Source organism: Anolis carolinensis, chromosome 3 (assembly GCF_035594765.1).
Source record: "Anolis carolinensis isolate JA03-04 chromosome 3, rAnoCar3.1.pri, whole genome shotgun sequence".
Classification (NCBI taxonomy): domain Eukaryota; kingdom Metazoa; phylum Chordata; class Lepidosauria; order Squamata; family Dactyloidae; genus Anolis; species Anolis carolinensis.
This window is the reverse complement of record NC_085843.1, coordinates 257649780-257670724: the sequence shown is the minus strand read 5'-3', so window position 1 is coordinate 257670724 and position 20945 is coordinate 257649780. Positions and strand designations below refer to the sequence as shown.

Genomic DNA, 20945 nt, shown 5'->3' with positions numbered 1-20945 from the left:
TCTCCATAGAGTGCTATGGTTGTCTGTCTGTCTGCTTGATGTTGTGTCTCATTCTGAAAGACAAAGACAACCTTCCGTCCATTCTCAGCTAACTGGTCCAGGAACACCACAACTTTTTTCTATAGAAACATCTGGTAAGGGTCAATATATGCTTCATCATTAGCAACCCTGAGGAAGAGAGCTACTATAGGAAAATATTGAGCTATTACAGTTAATGTCTTAAAGAGTAGAATGCTTCTTCTGAAAACAGTTCCTTTGAACAGCCTAAAAAAATGGTATTAAATTTAGGGTGCTTGAAGAGGATCAAATAATTTTTACTTACCTTTATATCAAAATTGCAATCGAGTCTTCTGATTAGTACAATGAATTCATGGGAAGAGTTGTCCTTCAGAGGTGGAGGAGTTATGGGCTCACATGCATTCTCGGGTTTTGAGTTTATCAGAAAACCCTGAAAAATATTTTCAAAAGCACATAATCAGTACTTGTGCATAAGATGACAGAATCAATACATCTCTCATTTTGAATACACATAATAAAAATCTAGTAATTTGTATATTAATTAAATTGGGATTTGGCCAGACTGACAGGCTGTCCCTAAAGTTTTCACACATAGGAACAATTAAATAAGCTACATTTTGCCACAATTTCCCGTTTTTTCTATGTTTGGTGACTTTGGGACATACACACACATATATATATGCAATTGTGATATAATACTATTTCCAATTGTCGATGACAGGTGAATGATTCTGTCTGTATCCCAGCTTTCTGCCAGTGCTATACTCTGGATGTTGAATGGTGTCAATAAATAAATCAGAAGATAGTTAACTTCTAAGGAGTTGCATTCTCCCGGTAAACAGCTGCAGTCATCAGTGTGGCCACAGCAAATTGTACCCAAAGAGATGTCTTTGTAAACACAATACCAGATACTAATATATTATTGAAATCCACATGGGATTTAACCACAGCAGGTGTCACCATGGGCTAATAAGACATCTCCAGAAATGGATGCACCTGGTAGACTAACCTTAACTGTGTAAATACAGGTCAGCCACCATTGAAATCTGGGTATTTAGACTCTGAGAAGAATCCATGAGTACATCTAAGCTGCAAAACTGTATTTTCAGAGAGAGCATACCATTATTCATCATAGTCTAAATTACTTTGCCCTAAACTGTCTTTCTCCTGACTAGGCACATCTCTAGTTTCTTGGAGTAAATTTCAGTTTGTTACCTTTATCCATTCTATTACTGACACCAGACATTAGTTTAACACTGAAATAGCTTCTTTGAAACTAGATGGAAAGCAGGGATAGAGCAGGGCATTAACTGCATACTGATGGCACCCATCCCCTAAATTCCAGACTGCTACTGCTAGTAATTACATGTGCCAGCATAGAAAACAAATGAACCCCAGAGGACCCTACAGACCAACAGCTAGGACAGAAATCCCTTAGCACTGCCTTCTGAACTTATCCCTCCAAGAAAGCCTGGGACACTATAAAACAGAATCTCCAGATCCCATTCCTGTGAGGTAGTCCAGAAGAATGCTATGTCAATGATAATAAGAGCTGCTAAGTGCAATAGAACCAAAAGAATGTCCAAGAATGTCACCTACCAATGTTATCAATGCCCTCTGTGTCCTGTAAACAAACCTGAAACCAGACTGAAGTGAATATTGGGAAACTATTGTATCCAGAAAATACTTGACGGATTTTAAATGTCCCAGTACCTTCCCCAAGAACAGAATATTAGATACTGCTTGTCCAATACTGCAAAAAAGTCAGGGGGAATTTAAAAAGAAAGTCCCCTCTCTATCTTTTTTAAAGGTAGGGAACATAACAGTATAGACCTATTTGCCGCTCTCCTTATCCATCTAGCCATTCCCTTCAAACCACTTCTATTATTATTATTACTGTGTCACATTTTCTCTCTTAAAAGAAACACTTCTATGAACGAGGAAGGACAAGAGTCCAAAATGCACGTGGCAGCTCTCACCTTTCCAAAGATTCCAATCACATACACAGGGACCACAAATATATTCAGTAACATGGATACAAAGTTAAGTACACTGAGCCTTCATCAATGACATAAACCAGGGGAAAATTATTCCCAAACTATTAAAAATGAACTGTTAATTGATGCTTCCCTATTTTTGTAAAGAAAATATACTTCTACAAATAAAAGACTACCCTGCTGGAGACACTTCTATTGGCATGCCATCTGTTCTTTCTAACCAATTTATTCCAAGTGCTTTGAATGCAGCTTCCACTTCATTTTCTAAAACTGAGGATTCATCTTCAAATGGTTCTTCCATTAATGAATCTACATTTTTTTTCATCTTTTTTAGTCTTGTTGTTCCAGGATATTGTTTTGTTGCTGTATATAGTAGCATATGAAAATTATATTCTCCCGCCTGAGTCTGCACAACACACCTACCCCATGAGTTCATGCCATGATGCCTGTTTCACATGGTGCCATCACATTTTTATATTCCAGCTGTTACAAACTAACATGAATACTCCCAAAAATCTAACTGAGCAGCTGGAGAACATAGATCTGCCTGTTCACACAGCACCAGAAAAAAAAAAAAAAAAACCTATTTACAAAATTTTCTTCCTTGCAAAATGCATTCAAAACAAATTTGACAGTAGTTGAATTTATAAAAGATGAAAAGCTAAATTTATTAGCTTCTGGCAGTGAAGGAGACTTCAAAGCGTTTGAATTACAGTCTCGAGTAGTCCTCTGCTAGACATGAGAGAAGTCATTTGCTTAATACACTGAAGTTTCAAATGTATCTCTTCAGTAAATCAGTAAACCTTCCATACAGTACATAGGCCAGGCTGTCTGTCACAAAAAAATCTGTCATTTTAAACTTGAAAATTCATGGAATGCCTCTCTATTTTAACTTCAGTACCATATACATTGCTGATACCTGTGGTTTAACATTATTTACACAAAGTACACAAAATATTTCATTTTATGCTAAACTGCTATACTAACTGGATAAACAACTGTTAAATCTTCATTTACGGCTGATTGGCTGATAAAAAAACAAGATCCTTTGCCAGTTGTCCCCTGAGTCTTACTTAGCAATCTCTATTCCTTAGCAGTTACACCACATGTATGGCACAACTAGAACTTGTAGAAATTACTTTTTTGGACTACAATTCCCAAAATTTCCAAGACAACAAAACCAGTTCTCATGATTCTTGGAGGTTTCTTAAAAGTTATTGCCCAATAAAAAGACATTTTACAAGCCCTGCCACTAGTATATACTATTCCCTCTGAATCTTATTCAGATGAGTGTGGTTGCATTCCATAAATGTCATATTTTGATAAGCATTCTCCAAATGGCAACACCTATACTTAGAATTATAATAGAGTAAAGTATTCATTATTCTGTTATTTCTGGAATCTACAGAATCCCAGTCTCACTAACTAAAGAAGTGGGAGTACACAGAAATTGATTCAGATATTATTTCAATCCCCGTGGCTTTAGAAAAGTTCTAATAGTGCCCTCTGGTGGAAAACACTTTGGTGATCCATAAAAGGTTGAAAAAAGGAAGAGCTCCCTCACAATACAATACAGATTTCCCCCCTCATTTAGAAGGATGAAGGAAGCAGTAGCAGGAACATTTTAAGCATTCCTCCAAAAATAACCAATTCCCAGTTTTATGTAGTACAACTGTTATGTTAATCCACTGTGAAGCAAAAATGCGTAGCAGTACCCAATACAGTACTTGAATGTTTTACTAGCTAAGATATACAGAATGGTATAAGGTCAGGGACAGAAGTCAATTTTATACTAAGTAATCTATCTATATGTTATTAACTTGATGATGAAATTAATTTCAAGATGATATATAACTCGGATCACAGAAACTGAACTTCTTTCTATTTAGGCATGCCTACTTTAAGAAAGTTTTTACCACCAAGATTAAAAACATTTCAGTTCTATTAATGCAAGGTTTTTTTTTATTGAGGTCACCAAGCAATAATGTATTGTGGCAAATATAAACATCATCATATAAGCTTCCAACACAGACCAGAAGAAACCATAATTCATATAAACCTCACTCTCCACCATTAGTCTAGTATGGCCCAAAATATTCATAAAATGTTAAATTATGGTGTACCTTGTAATGACAACTTGTCAAGGGCAACAGAGTTATGTTTTCAGCTCTACTTCACCTGGGCTTTAATCCAGCCAAGCACTTAAGTGCATACTTTCACACATAAACACAGACTTACTTGAAAGCCGAATTTTAAAGTCAAGTATATGTTAAAGTGTTTTACTGGAGTGATGCCTACCACTTTTATTGTCTTTTAAAAGCAGAAAATCCACGAATTCTGTTTTCAGCTACCTTACTGGCAAGCATGAATCTAGGGCTCAATCTTAAATATGGTAGTTGCCAAGTCACATTGATTTCAATATTTTGCATTTTGCACATAGTAAGTCCCAGAAAGCCTTTTATATAGCTACTTATTTGTCAAAAAATGTAGACCTTGTCCTTTCAAGTATTTTCCACTTAACTAAAATACAATTAGATACAATTAAATATTCAATAATAAGCATACATTTAAAATATTGTGAACAGGGTTGGGGGTGGATGGAAGCATATATAGCTCTTACAATGACCAGTTTCCAGCTGATCTGAATATTTTCTAAAACAGGTGTCCAAATTTGCTCTTTGTTCCTCATATTTTCTCTATTTGTTATATCTGTGCTGGAGGAAGTTAAAGATCTAGTGGTAGATTTTTGAGTTGGCAAGGACTGGCAAGAATTTCTCATTTCCTGTTATTTAACAATGGAAACAAAGTAATACCCCTTCACAAATGTTGTGTGGGAATAACCAAAAGATAATTATTTTGTGGAACTACTATAAGTTCAATTTGACTCTCACACACAAAGAAATTTTGAGTTCAGAATTCTGCGATTACAAATCCAAGTCTTTTGCAGGATCTTTCTGGTCAAGGTAAAAAACAACACAGATCCTACCAGCCTGAAGCTTGTCCACCCCAAAGACTGCAGGCAGATCTTTTTTATTATTGTTTAATTTTATTTATTAATTTAAAAAATGCTCTTAAAAGTTTTTAAAACTGAAGAATAAGGCAAAGAGGTTTTACATAAAACCTATTCCTCAAAATCTGATTAATCTTTTCTACATATAATAGAGGAGCAAACATAATAAAAAAAATAGTGTGATTCCTTCAATTTCTCTATGCAGATTTATGGACAGCAAAAGGTATTTCTAAGTACTGTATTTATTGTAGTGCGGTATATTTTGAACTGTTGACATAAACATAGAAACAAAGAGTAAGTAAGTAACACAAATCAATTTGCTAGTTCTTTTCCGCTAACATTCACTATTCACCTCTTATGGAGTTGCAACCATCAGACCATAAGTAACATTATGGTCTGTACTGAGACAGTTATTCCAATTCAGAAACTTATATGAAACTTCAGTGAAGCTTCTTTCCTTATCTAAATTTCCCTGTTCATTTATATAACTCAAAATAGCCTGCCTGCATGAAGAATGTAGACATAGAGTAATTTTCCTTATTGATGAAAGTATTATGAGGTATGTTCCATGTGAACATTATAGCAGAAATTCACACAAGCCATCACTGGAGACTGAAAAGCAACTAAGATTATCTAAAATTTATATAAAGTCAATTTTACATCTTCCGTATTTTATACACACTACAGAATTTTTCCTAACAAGTAAAAATGTCTTCCACATGCATAATAATGCCATCATGGGGCTACATTTTCCTACTTTCATTAGGAGACAAATGGTCCAAAAGTGCAGTACACTGGACGAAATTAATAACATCTAGACTAATTAGTATAGAATTAGCTAAATCCAATTATGAGTCTCATCTAGGTCAGACCCAAAGGGAACTTGAGAATCTATGGAAGTTCTATCAATTTAATGGTTTTCCTACAACTTGGACTAAGAATTGGAGATAGTATTTTATGCCCAGCTCACTTCATATTCAACAGTTCTATTACTCCACAATAGCACTTCTGATGGGAAAATATATCTTTCTCTTTCCAGTCCTCCACATGGACACATCATCTTCCTGAATTGTAAAGCTGAAGATAACAATACGAAGTGGCATGTAAGAATGTTAAACTAACAGCAGTTGACTATTAAGTGCTATCTTTCTTTGCCGTTAAACTGATTTTTCCCTCCTTGGAAATACAGTGCTACCTTTCCCCATATTACTCTCAATTATGGAGTCATCTTGATCATATTATTCCCAGTTAGTATCATTTCATGTACTGCTGAAACTGGTGTAGGGGACCAATGTGTGGCTGCAGGAGATATGACTAATTCAAGTTATAGCTGCTTGAGCTTCCTAAAATGATCTATCACACAAGCGCATGGTCTATACTTCCATATACGAAGCAGAAAGCATCACATCCACAGAAGTTGGTACTGGAGCCTCTCTCTGGCACTGGTATACAGTAATTAAAACAGGTTGATCTGAAGCATGTGGCTTGGACTGAGAACGATTTCTATAGTTTATCATCTTCTTTTCCTTAATGTGTTGTCGAAGGATTTTCCATATATCGCCTCTTGAAAGTATGCTTTGAGGATAAAGGCAAGGGACTCTGGATGAATATACCAACACAGTGTCAAAGGACCACAGGACTGAGCTTCTTTTTCAATTGCTCAGACCAATACCAAGAGTCTTGGATTAAGAAGCAGGGTCAGAAGCAGAACACTTAAAGACATCCTTGGACTTCTCCAAATAAAGAATTCTTTACCACAAGACAGACAGAGGAATCAGAAACAGTAGGAGTTGCAGAAGACTGAGATTGTAGAAATCTGTGAGTTGTGTTCACAAAGTTTGTCCAAAGCAGACAGGACTTGCTTACAGAGAAGAGCCTCAATCCTGGATTAGTGGTTTTTATTTGCCTCTTGAGCAAACACATTACAGTGGACACAAAACTCTACAGTATGGCCATCTCTAGGGCACAAAAGACAATATGAATAGCCATCGAGATAGATTTTTTTTGCCCCACAGGAAGTACATTTTTAAAACAACCAGATGAAAGCATGGTAGGCCACAGAACAAAACCACTAAAACAAGATGAAATTGATCAAACAGTTCAACTCAAGACAAAAGACAAAGCCTAAAACAAAGCCAAATTGAAATTCAAAGGAAGAAATACAAAACACAGTCCAAAGGGTACTGAAAACCAGAAATATAACCAAAAATAGAGCAAATAGCTCACCAACAGTGCTTCGGTGTTGCTGCTGAGGCAGGCAAAAAGGAACTGAGAGTCTCGGTGGAAAACATACTGGTCACATATATCAGGAGGGGCTCCTACCAAAATGCTTATAAAACAGTTCTAGAGTGTTCTGAATGATGCACTGCTATGGCACAGTAAACGCATCTATGTGAGTCACAGGGACCACAAAGAAGAATAGTGTGTGTCTACAAAGCATGAACAACAACATCTAAGCAACATCTAGGCATACATTTTCAATTACCATGCCCCATTTTAGTGTTGCAACTGGATATACAGTAGAGTCTCACTTATCCAAGCTAAACGGGCTGGCAGAAGCTTGGATAAGCGAATATCTTGGATAATAAGGAGGGATTAAGGAAAAGCCTTTTAAACATCAAATTAGGTTATGATTTTACAAATTAAGCACCAAAACATCATGTTATACAACAAATTTGACAGAAAAAGTAGTTCAATATGCAGTAATGTTATGTTGTAATTACTATATTTACGAATTTAGCACCAAAATATCACGATATATTGAAAACATTGACTACAAAAATGGCTTGGATTATCCAGAGGCTTGGATAAGCGGGGCTTGGATTAGTGAGACTCTACTGTACTACTTAATGTGCCCATATGTCATGGAACCAAACCTGCACTCCACTGTGCAGGGAAAAATTTCCACACATCTGGGTCAAATTAATAATCCCTTAGTCCTTACAGCAGATCTGAGGAGGTGTAAAAAAATTATTATATTTCTCCTGGCAAGCAATTATTTTGGAAAATTTGATTCCCATACATGACTCAATTTTTATTTTAAAGGTTTTGGGGAAAGCTACAAAGATAAAATGTGTTTACACTGGCTTTATGTTCTTAAATACAGATAATATTAAAACAATGCTCAAATTCAATGGGGTTCTTTCTGAAAGAAGTAGCAGAATCAGGAATCACCAGCAAAATCAGGAATCAAAAAGTAATCCACTCTCCCACTACAGCCCCACTTCCATCTGAAAAATCAGCTTCAGAAGACCGAAGCTTCTTCTATACTGCCATATAAAATCCAGATTGGCTGTTTTCAACTGGATTATATGGCAGTATAGACTTATATAATCCAGTTCAAATCAGATAATGTGGATGATTTTAGATAATCTAGATTATATTGCAGTGTAGAAGGGGCCTGAGAACCCTGCTGGAACTGGTTTTCAGGGAATATAAAGGGCTGGAGAGGGGGAGATGTTTCAATTGCACTAGACACTAACATGACACAAGGTTTAAGCCTAAAGGAATGTATTAAATACAAAACACCAACCCGAAAATGTATTTATCCCAACTCCATTATTAGAGTTGTTGCCTCTTACCTTCAAGCCTTCTGTTGGCAGTCTGTAACCAAACCGTGCTGGCAGATCATCAAATGTCTGTGTTGCATTTTCAAAATTAAACTAAATGGGGAAAATGCAAAATCATATATTATACACTAAACATAAAACTGGTTCATGTAAGTCATCTAAGTGATTTTAGGATGCCTTGATTTGTAATATATCATCTTCCTGGCTAAATTATGTAGAAGTGTTAAAAAGAACCTTTATTCCTCACAAATGTGCAGGTTGAAAGAAGGTCTATGGAAACTTAAGATCCATTCATAATATGTCATAATATTCGGTCATAATAAAGTTCTTAGTTATTTTAATGTATCACAATTGCTACCTCCTGAGAAATAGACTAAGACATTTCTGATTTTTGATTTTGAAATGTACCAAAATTGTTTTTTGTTTCTGTTTATAGGTCAGAAGTCCTTGCCTTAGGTTCCATGCAAAGGAAAGGCAGGATATAAATTAAATAAACGAATAAACAGATCAGTCTTCTCTACTAATAATGATGTCATTTTTACATTTAAAAAACTGGAAAAAACATTATTTCATTTTGATGGTTCACCACCTGAACATACTAGCAATGCTTTTAAAAGAAACCTAAAGTTGTGTAATCCACATCATCCTTACAGTATCAATAGGTATTTTACCTTGAATTTTTTTTTAATCTCTGTAAAATCCTCTTTTATTATTTAAAAAGAAAGTAAGTCGTATGCCATTATTTTTGTCAGCATAATATATGATATGCTTCTCTAAAAATTATGCTTTCCTTTTTCTTTGCCTTGTTTTGGTACCATCTTGCCAAAGTGCTATTCCTGTCAGTAAATTCTGCTTTCTTCAATCTCTCTTGAGTCTGTATTAAAACAAAATTAGTCCAGGAACCTGGTTTTCAAACAAAGGCCTATATCTGTTTGCTAATCTCAGGTTAGGATAGTCTTAATGGCTCAGCTGCTGGATGGTGGGTCAGCACTTACTATATTTCCATTGATCAAATGGATTTACTCTATTTTGGACCAGCAGTTGGATTTCCCTCAACAAAACGCTGCTTTAGATTCTCCTTCTCCTAAATGCATGTTCTACCAATGACAAGGCTTTGCTTCCACAGAAGCAGTAAAATATCAGATTAAAACTGACTATTTTTATGTTCACAACTCTCAGATTTTATATACTATAAAACATGGAGAGCAGTCGTATGTCTTTAGTTTTACTGAACTGTATTTCATATTACTATTAAATCACTTTGACCTCAAGCAATAGAACTAACATATCTGGGCTGGCAACTCTATGTCAACAGGAAGTGAGGGTCCCTATAGATTCCTGCCTTACTATTGAACAAACATGTCCAATGATTAGTGATACTGCAGAATTGATGGAATACAGTGGGCCCTTGGTATCCACTGAGGTTTAGTTCCAGGCCCCCCCCCCCCGCCCCCCGTGGATAATAAAACCTGTAGGTGCTCAAGTTTCATGATATGTAATGGCATAATAAAATAACATCCCTTATGGAAATGGCAAAATCATAGTTTGCTTTTGGGATTTATTTTTTTTTTAAAAAAATCAAATCATGGATGCTTGAATCCATGGAGAAGGAGAGTAACCTGTATATTGTACTCAAACTACAGATAGGATTAATTTTGTAGTGTTAGCAAAAATGAAATTAGGTAGACAAGAAAATCCTTTTGTGATGAGATGTTTATACTTCTTTGTATTAAATAATTGTTAATTTTAAGTTTTGTATGTGGGAGGGAGGCTTATTTTCAAATAGATTTCACTTAATATATAAAACATTGAAAGATCTCAAGAGCAGGTTTAATTCTTTAAAATGTCAATTGTCTCTCACCACTACAGTGAAAAAGTGAGAAAGAAACAGCATACAGGTTGAGTATCCCGTATCCAAAATGCCTGGGGTCAAAAATGTTTTGGATTGGGATTTTCCCCCCTGCATTTTGGAATTTGCATATATGTACATAACAAGATATCTTGGAGATGGACGCCAAGCCTAAACATGAAACTAATTTATATTTTCATAAACACATCATATACATAGATTGAAGGTAATTTTATGCAATATTTTTAATAATTTAAAGGGTGAAACAAAGTTTGTATACACTGAACCATCAGTAACAAACGTTGTTGCTATCTTAGCTATCTATGGAAACAATTGTGAATTTTGGATTATTTCAGATTTTGTAATTCAGGATAAAGGATGCTCAACCTCTATTTGTAGGGAAAGCAAATGCCTGTGCCCAAATCTCAGAAATAATTTTAAAAGCAAACAGATATGCTTTTATGACTTCTACTGGTCGACTAAAATTGATAATGACTACACATTTGCCAATCTGGTATACTTCCTAAAAGCCAGCTGAGGTTTTTTTTTCAGCGAACATGCAGGGAAAAAATTGCATTCTTATGTCAGTTTATTCTGAAATGCAAAGCACTGAGTTGCTTTGAAACATATTTGCTTAGACAATGCAATTTCTTTAAGACATACTTTACACACAAAGGCAATATTTTTATAATACTTACTGCTAAAATGTCTGCCTCCACAGGCAATAGGTTTAAGAAAACAAATAGCTGAACTGTGAAGATGGTATAAATCTGAGTGGCAGACAGCATTAACATTCCTATTGACAGCAGCATTTTAATTCAATTCCTGCAAGACAAAAATAAAAGATATTAGGAAATTTGTATCCCGATTCAACAGATAGTGTAGCCGTTATACCAACTGAACACCTTATAGCATCAATACAATTTTAATAACTTAGAGTTTAAATAAGTTTTTGTATAGATTATTTATTTTCTACCTACAGCGTAGATACTCTAAAGGTGCCAAATGAGATCCTGGAAGCTAGGCAGGGCCAGGCCTATTTAGTATTTGGATGCATATCATAGAATCATAGAATAGTAGAGTTGGAAGAGACCTCATGGGCCATCCAGTGCAACCCCCTGCCAAGAAGCAGGAAATCGCATTCAAAGCACCCCGACAGATGGCCATCCAGCCTCTGCTTAAAAGCCTCCAAAGAAGGAGCCTCCACCACAGTCCGGGGGGAGAGTTCCACTGCCGAACAGCCCTCACAGTGAGGAAGTCCTGATGTTCAGGTGGAATCTCCTTTCCTGTAGTTTGAAGCCATTGTTCCGTGTCCTAGTCTGCAGGGCAGCAGAAAACATATGAATCCCAGGTGCTGTGAACTATATGTCAGAGGAAGGAATTGGCAAAACAACCTCTGAGCATTCTTTGCCTAAGAAAACCCTATGAAATTAATGAGGTCACAATACTTTGAAGGTGATTTGGGAGACACACACAATAAGTTTTCTGAACATAATGTCAAAAGTATATGGATAGTTTCGACTGAATAAGTTGCAAACCTGAGGAAAATGAGAACATAAAAGCAGGTTAGGTTTTGACATGCTAAGAACACAATTGAACAGTATTTTGTGTCTATCCATCTGATTCATAAAAGTCTGATAAAATCAAAGGATGTCAACTATGTGGCTTTTGTGGATTTTACTTTAGGAAGTAGGATAGTACATAGATAAGACCCTTTGAGGAAAACTGTGACACACAAAGATGAACATCAGTTGCTTTTGTTATTACAGCTATTCTCATAATGACTTCTAAGTGTGGGCAGGTCTAACAGGTTCTGTCTCTGCAAAAGTTAACACCAGAAGAGGTGTTAGACAAAATTGCCTATTGGGCATTGTCTGTTTAATTTCTATGTAAATAGTCTAGTCATTGATTTGAGTTTTGCAGATCGTTTTCCACTTTGTGAAAAAAACAGAAAGATCCAAACGCTGTGATATTTTGATTACACAGCTTTCTTATCTACAGTTCAGATAGGACTGAAGAGGCTTCTAAGCAAACTAGTCAGGGTTTGCAATTGAGAGAAATTGGTTAACTATTCCAAAACAAATGTAATTATTATCCCAAGAGGAAGCATCTTTATAAATGGCACTTAGATTATCATTTGATATAGCAATGCCATAGTTTCAAATAACGGGGTACAATTTTCTTACAATGGAAATTAGAAATTGTATTTAGAAGCAGCAAAGTTTCTAGCCTGGAGGATAGTAAAAGCAACACTAATCTCTGAAAGGGTCAACACAGCCTCATTGATAGGACCCTAACCTTAAAATCTTTATAGCAAATGCTTTAAATAATAAACAAACTTTATTTATATCCTGCTCCATTTCCCTGGAGGGACTTGTGGCAGCTTTGCGACAATATGCTATACAGGGCGGAGTTATGGGCACAGGGTCATTGCTGCAACAGTTGAAACCATACAGAACAAGTTTTTGAAAGAAATGCTGGCACTTCTTCTAGGGGTATCCTCCCCATTGCTTGATCTCCCTCCTATTACAGCAAGAATCCATAAAATATCTATAATTTATGGGGGGGAAACTGATCAGCTTGGAGGGCTGCAATTTAGCAAAATTTCATTTCACTAAGCAACATACTCAGAGTAAATGGGGCCATTATTGTACATGATAGCCAACAGCAAGTATTATTCCTTAGTACAACCTTCTGAAGAGAGAATATTTTAACAATATTTCCCTGAATTAGCCTTTGTGGCTCTCAGAAAAGCCTTTATTTATCTCAGTTTCAAGCAATGTCATCTGCTTATGAAGGAAGGTAGGTAGAAAAGGGATCCCCTATACACAGTGGTTATGTGTTTGTAGCTCTGAGGGAGAAGACCTAAGTCTGATTTATTACACTGTCAATTCCAGGATACATTTCTGGGAAGACCTCTTGAAAGCAAGGGCAGATTGAATGTTGCTTAATATCATTTGTGACCTGTTGGCAAATAATTCTAAATCTATTTCTGGGGACAAGGGAGTGGGCCTTCTCAGTGGTGGCCCCCCAGCTCTGGAACTCTCTCCCCAGGGAAATCAGATTAGCCTCCACCTTGTCCATATTCTGTAAAGACTTGAAAACATGGATATTTAATGTGTCTTCGAATAACAGGTTATCTCATAACTATCCCTGCCCTGTCCTAATTTATTTATTGTTCCGGCTTCCAACATTTTATTCCCAGTCCTGGTCCTATTGCCCTGCGTTTTGCACAAGCCCTGCCCTTCCCTTGTAATTCTCAATAGGCCCACTTTTCAGTTCTGTGATATTCAGCGATGTATTTTATCATGTTTTTATTTCTTTGGTTTGTTTTTAATTGTATATTGCTTTTGTTATGTGTTTTAATTTGTACCCTGAATTCTGTTTTTTTTTCCTTCTGGGCTTAGTCCCAATGTAAGCTGCCCCAAATCTCTTCAGGGAGATGGAGGCGAGTTATAAGAATAAAGTTGTTGTTGTTGTTGTTATTATTCTCGAGATTGCCACCTTCATTGTAACAGCCAAAAGATCTGTTGCAAATTCCTAGAGACAATAGAGGATTGCAAAGGAAAGGAGATGTTGCAGCTACCATTATTATTGTTGGTTTGATGTTTCATACATTAACTTCTGGTTCTGTTATTTCATTTCTCACTTTCTTTGTAATTCCTTTTCCTAGTGTGATCTAGCATGCCAGTAATATGTGGTATGTTGCACCAGATATACTGGATTATTATTATTAGTTCTGTAATGAACATGTTCCCATTGACAAATCAAATTATTGACTTTAATGGAGTTACAAGGATTTCAGTCCTTCATATGTGGACACAAAGCTGTTTGTTTCAGTCCAATCTTTCATGTGTGGTGATGCTGTGGTGGAATTATAATGATTCCAACTATAAGGCCAAAATATGACAGGCAAATGATGCTAATCATTACTTGATGGAACTTCCTTTATAAATAGAAATCATTTATCACAATAAGTGTCAAGACCCAGGCTGCAGAACACCAATAACCATGCGCAGAGACCAGAAACTATCTAATATCTTTATTAAGGAAATATAAAAAGTTAATAAAAACAAGTGTAGAATGTAGTTCAGAAGTAGACCTTTCAGGAAAGGTCAAATATAGTCCAGGAAAACAATGTCCAATATGAGATATTAAAGTTGTAATCCAATAACCGAAACACACACTTTGCCAAGCAAAGTGAGGGGAAATGACAAGGTCCTTTAGTCCATGGAACTTGATGCAAGGCTGGAGAGCAAACTAGATTCTTGGCACACAAGGCTTGATTCAAGGCAACAAGAAACGAGGAACAAGAATAGGGTCCGTGGCGAAATCCGTGGCGAGGTCCGGGGAACAAGGCAGGACTGGAACGAGAGCAAGGTCCTGGAAACTGGAGTAGCGTAGTCCACACACAATCTACTCCCGAAGCTGACGAATTGACTCCGCAAGGATTCCTTTGCGGCCAAACATCTATATAGGATCTTGTTTTCCCGCCAAGGAACACTTTCTCTGGGGAACAAGAAACGAAACCTATACTGTCCAGATGCATGACTCCTTAAAGTTTCCCAAGGGAAGCATACTTAATCAGCTAATTGTCTGGCAGCTATCCTGGCGCTCCGGCGAGTCGCCTCCCGAGCGCTTCTATCTTGATTATAATAAACCCGGCGAGAAAATGGGGGAGATTTCTGCTCAAGGCTTGTTTGGCTGTCTTCTTGTGGGCAAACATCTTGCAGGTGCAAAGGCTCCAAATCTGGCAGAAACGGTGGGAAACCCAAGTTTTCCTCTTCATCTGCCACAATAGTACTTGGAACGGGACTACATGGCCCATGAGTCATCACAATAAGTCAGGCACAAAGATATGTATTCATGAAATGTTCTGACAGAAAAAAAAAACATAAACAGGCCTACAATATTGTATTATTTCAACTGCCACTTCATACTATATTGCTATATTGCATGAAGGGAACGATACAGTGACGCCTGCAAGCTGTGCAGTACCACCCCGTCCTTAATTAATGGAAATTCCACAGTGAATTACAGCATCCTTATTCAAGGCAGATGTTGTGATAAGAAACTGCACAGCAGCAGCCTGCCCATCCTCCACCCACTCCAATTGTTGCTCTGTTAGGCTGGTGCTTTTTAGAGAGATGGCCATAAAGAGCAAGTCACCAAAGAACATGATAAAAGAAATATTTCATTTTCATATTAAGATGCAAGAGTTATTTATTCAGATTTGAAGTATGTGTACATATGTGTGTGTATATCTGTATCTTTATATCCTTGGTAGAATTCAAAGACATAATCATGTTTGTCTGGATCCGAATGAAAAAAGATCTTGCAACAGGGCTATGTCTATAAAAGCTTGTGCTGCCAAATTATTTCTTTCTGTCTCAAAAGTGCTACAAGTTCCCTTTGCATACTGTATATTTGCTGGTTAGGTTTTTTAGACAAGCTTTTCTAGGCTTATGCATTTAGGCAAACAGGTTGTTCTCTACAAATAGAGCATGCTGGCTTCCAAACCAAATGTATCAAGCTCTTTGGAAGCTCTAATAAGCAGGTGCGCTTCAGCTTTCTTCTGCTTACATATACTTTAATGGTTTTGACTTTCTGAATACAGTGTTATTGCATGAAATGTAGTCAGAGTAAAAGCATTAAAAGGGCACTTCTGAATTATCTTGAAATTACAGTGCTTCCCTACAGAATGTTTCGCAACCTAAGATTTATATACTGTGCCAAGTGACTTCAATCAACACTGAAGGGAAATGAAGCTGGCTGGCTTGCAGCAATCTGAGGAGCTGAAAACACCCAAATGCCAATATATTTATTTTGCATCTCTCCATAAGGTCAGTATCTAGTAGCCGGTTAATATATCTTCTCATACAGAAGCCCCCATATCACTTGGTATTCCAAGGCAATTATTACTCTGTGGATATGTGGCTGGCCACCCAAGTAGTGTCTGATAAAATAAGACAAGTACTTGTTCTGAAACATTGATCAAGACCAAAGGGTATTCTGAAAGGAGTTCCAAGACACAGAGTCTTTGAACCTTAAAATCATATTCTTAACCCAATGACACTAAAATAAAAGCAGTATTGTTAACTATGTCTTTCCCAACACATAATGCTAAACACAGACAAATTCATATACATGAAGCCCACACAATCGTTATGTCTCAGATCCTTCACATATGTGAAACAGTATGTGAAAACAGAAAACTAAATTCACATGGCCTTGGATCATAGAACCATATGCTTCTAAATGAAGAGACGGAAAACATTAAATATCTGCTTGAAGTGACTGAGCAATTTTACAACAGCATTTGTTTCCTGACCACACAAAAAAGGAAGAAATAGATTGTGGAACAAGAACAGATGCAACATTGCTATGCATTTGTGTTTACACCATATTTTAGAAAAGCTTTTTTAAAGTACCTTTTCATTAGTATAGAAACACAGAAAATAAAACAATTTATTTTAAAAGTCTTATTATTCAACTCAAATTCTATTTGAAACAGGAAATATGGTTTAAGAGATACACTGATGTATTTGAACTGCAACAAATTAATTTTAGTTGCATTTTATCCTCACAGCAAAAAAGCATAAAAAACCACAGTGATTTTGCTTTGAACTGAAAAAGAGTCTGCTATATTTAGATACCATTTTAATGTCTATTTTCTTAGAATTTAGCATTGGTAAGATGGAGGCTGTCATACCTTTGCCCTTAATCTTGCTCTTTAATTTGGAACACAAATTATGACCAAATCCTAATCTGCAATTAAAGTTTTAATAAATTAAACTATCTAAATCAAGTGAACACATAAAAACTGACAGTCTTGTTTGGTTTCTTTTTAAAGGTATGCTAATAATACAATCTGTTCTGCAAACTCTCTAGGGTAGCTAATAACCAAATGCAATGAAAATAAAAGAAAATAATAAACTCGGCAATTTAAATATACCATAACTAAAACACACTTCCCAAGCTGGTTCCCTCCAGAAATTTTATATTACAATTCCTATCAAAACAGCTGGCTTGAATAATCATCATAGCTGATGGGAGTTACAGTTCAATTTTTTTCTGAGGGCATCAACTCACTGAAACCTATTATAAATTGAAAACCACTACCCTGAAGAAAAAAAACATTATTTCCCTCAAAATAAACACTATTTTTACTAGGTGAGCATTACAGTATGATGTGGCAGAAGACTATAGTTCGATATTTTTAAAAATGCACCATCAATATGTCTGGCAATTTACAAATAAGAAGAACAAATTAAATGAAACAGTAAGGTAAGAGGGATAGAAGGGCACATAAGCAAACACTAATTCTAAATGTTCATGTACAGGCAAATATGACATCTTCTCCCCTAAGCTGACACTATATAAAACCCTGTGGTGTCTGTTCTAGACTGGAAAGTATATGTAAGGAGCAACTGAGAGGGAACAGATAGAAGATCATTAATTTCATCTCATAAAACTAAGTGAAAACACAATCCATTTTTCTCATAATTAGTCAAAATACCATAGCCTTTGTATAGGACTCTCAGTGGACTACACTCAGTCCCACTTCAATATGATTTTATGTGCTTTATGTGATTTTATGTGCTTTATGTGATTTTATGTGCTTATACAGATCATAGTAGGAACACAATTAAATTCAGTTCATTTTATCAGGTATCCGCATTCCACTTAAAATGAAAAACTAGCTAGCAGTTGGGTTCTGCCATTCCCACTACATTAGCTTACTTATCAAGGTATTTTCCCTGAGGTAAAAAAGGACACAACTATGCATATCATGTTTTAAGTTTTGTATACTGTCTCATGTTTTATACTTAATGTAAATTGTTTTAATTGCTTTATGTTTTATTGTATTGTATTGTTTTATTGGCATTGAATTTTTGCCAGGTCTGTAAGCCACCTTAAGTCCCTTCAGGTGAGAAAGGTGGGATAGAAATTATATAAATAGATAAACTGCTGCTGCTGCATTCATGAGGCCAGGCAGGTCCATGATAACCTATTTGTAAGGAAGATGACTAAAAGCACCAGATGCTGTCTGATCTTGGAGAGCTAAGTAGAATCAGACTTGGTTAGTATTTGGATGGGAAACCCTCTAGGATTTTCGGTGCTGCAGACAATATTTCAGAGGAATGAGCTGACAAAACCACCTTGGAGCATCCCTTGCCTTAAAAAAACTACATGGGGTTACCATAAGTTGACAGACGACATGAAGACACATGCACACAAACAAGGAACATGGAAGAGCCCTTGAAACTAGAACAGATCATATATGTTGACTATAAATAGGTATATTAAATTTGACTGCAGCTTTTTTTCTAATTAACAACTTTGACTGCAGAATTTTGCAAATAATCTATGCCACTCCTTGAACAATGTTACAACCTTTTTATTTATTAAGCAGTTTGCCTCTGAAAAGTACAATGGATCAGAAGCTATGGCCTGATCCCCCACGACCCCATATTACACACACATTTTTAAAGTACTGAATTTTAAATTGTGCACATAAGCATATTAAGACTGCCAGGTTAACAAACACTCTTACAGAGAGGAAGTCAAATTTAGTGCAGTAACTATACATCTGAATTAATACAAACTCAATCACACTGAAGTGCTGACTGCTACAAATGAGGTTCTTGGGTAGCAGAGTACCTGGCAGTTAAGGATAAATTCCTTGACTTTTTCCTGAGAAAATTTCCATCTTTAAGGTACTGGCATATAAAGATGATGGGGACTGAAGCCCAAACACATCCAGAGTGACATGGTAGCATAAAGGAAGCCAAGGCTAGTCTATCTCATCCAGACGGTTATGTCTGCCACACCATAAACTTGGTTGCATCAAGTAACAATTGTCACAGTCAAAAATACAGCACTGTTTCTATAGTCAAAAAAGAGCTGCATTTAGCTGTAGCAACAATGCAAAGCATTTGAGTTCTATGGGATAATTATATTTATTCAGATTCCAGGATACACAGGCTTTGTTCACCAATATGCAGCTGTTTTGCTTCTCCTTTTCCACATGTGAGCAAAATGGCCCAAAAGCTACCATTAACCACAGCTTTCCATTGCAGCTGTGCCAAGGACTATGGCTGGCTAGGAATTTAAAATCAAATCCGTTGTCAGATCTGCGTTCACAGTATAGTATAAGAATGAATCCATACATGTTATGAGTATATATGCCTATCAGACATCTTGTGATTTCAAATGAGAATACCCACATCTACAGCATTGCCGTGAGATTTAAAACCCCCCGATTTACTCATGAATTTTAACTGGTTAACCAATTCATGAGTAAACTAGGTTTTTTTTTAACCTGGCACATTTGGGGAGGGGGGGTTGAACCCTTAAACCCCCCCCCCCCCCCGGCTACGGCCCTGCCCACATCCACACAGAATTCTCTACAATGAGAATTTTATTAAACACAAATAACTTAAGATATACAGTGTTCCCTCACTTATCGTGGGGGTTACGTTACAGGACCACCCGCAATAAGTGAAAATCCGTGAAATAGGGACGCTCCCGCCACTGCTGCTGCCTTGGGAGGCAAAAACAAAGCTGCTTCAGCCTCATTTTCTCTCCCTTTGGCTTCTCCTTCCTTCCTTAGGTTTCTCCTTAGGAAGGAAATAGAAAGAGGGTTTTATAATATTATTTTATGATTTATATTATTTTAGTGTTTATTTAAAAACCGCGAAACAGCAAGTCCGCGAAAAGCAAACTGTGAAGTAGTAAGGGAACACTGAATACAACAGCTATATTGGGAAACAGCAAATATTGTAGAGCTTCACAAATGGCAAAAAGTACATGAAGAAAACAGACCAAATGCAGACATTTTAAAAAAAATAAGCAGGACAGCTTCCTGCTGCCATTTTTAGCTGAGCATGTTTTGCACTGAGCAGTGGGCTGGGCCTGATGGTCCATGCAGACCTTTCTAGTTCTATGCTTGTTGAAAGGCACTACCTGGGATTTTGTGTAACAAAAACTGGTGATTTCACACCAGTACTCATTGCAGGCAGGCATCAAAGAACTGTTAAGTCAATGACCTGTGACCCAAAGGTCATATTTCCTATCAGTAGCTTTTGTTGTCTATAATGCATTGTTTACCAACTGCCAGGCCACATGCTGAGAGAAACAAAACCTTTTCCTGACATATTCATTGTTGTCATTGATTGAATGATTGAATTGAATTGATTGGTTTGAGCTTGGGACAATGACTCTGCCCACTCAGTCATAAAATTGCACTGGGTGGCCTTGGCCACACCACACTCTCTCAGCCTCAGAAGGAAATGGCAAGCTCCCTCTGAAGAAAGCTTGCCACGGAAACTTCGTGATAAATTTGCCTTAGGGTCACCGTAAGTCAGAAGTGACTTGAAGGGACACAACAACAATATAAATGTTGCCTACAGGATTTTAACAGGAGTCTTTTCAGCTAGTTTCCCAACTCAGAAACTAATTTCAGTAGACCTCATTAAATGTAGTATTGTAGTATTATT

The 20945-nt window shown here is 36.6% G+C and overlaps 1 protein-coding gene across 2 annotated transcripts in view; it reads right to left on the bottom strand.

Moving 5' to 3' along the window:
* The window catches only part of rnf13 (ring finger protein 13), an 86557-nt gene that overhangs the window by 34798 nt on the left and 30814 nt on the right, over positions 1–20945 (bottom strand). For both annotated transcript variants that reach the window (XM_062976667.1, XM_003218188.3), the window contains exons 2-4: positions 11142–11268; positions 8607–8687; positions 323–448 (exon numbers count right to left, since the gene is read on the bottom strand). In XM_062976667.1, coding sequence (XP_062832737.1) covers positions 323–448; positions 8607–8687; positions 11142–11255 — 321 coding nt within the window. In that variant the 5' untranslated portion in view covers positions 11256–11268. The remainder of the gene's footprint in view (positions 1–322; positions 449–8606; positions 8688–11141; positions 11269–20945) is intronic.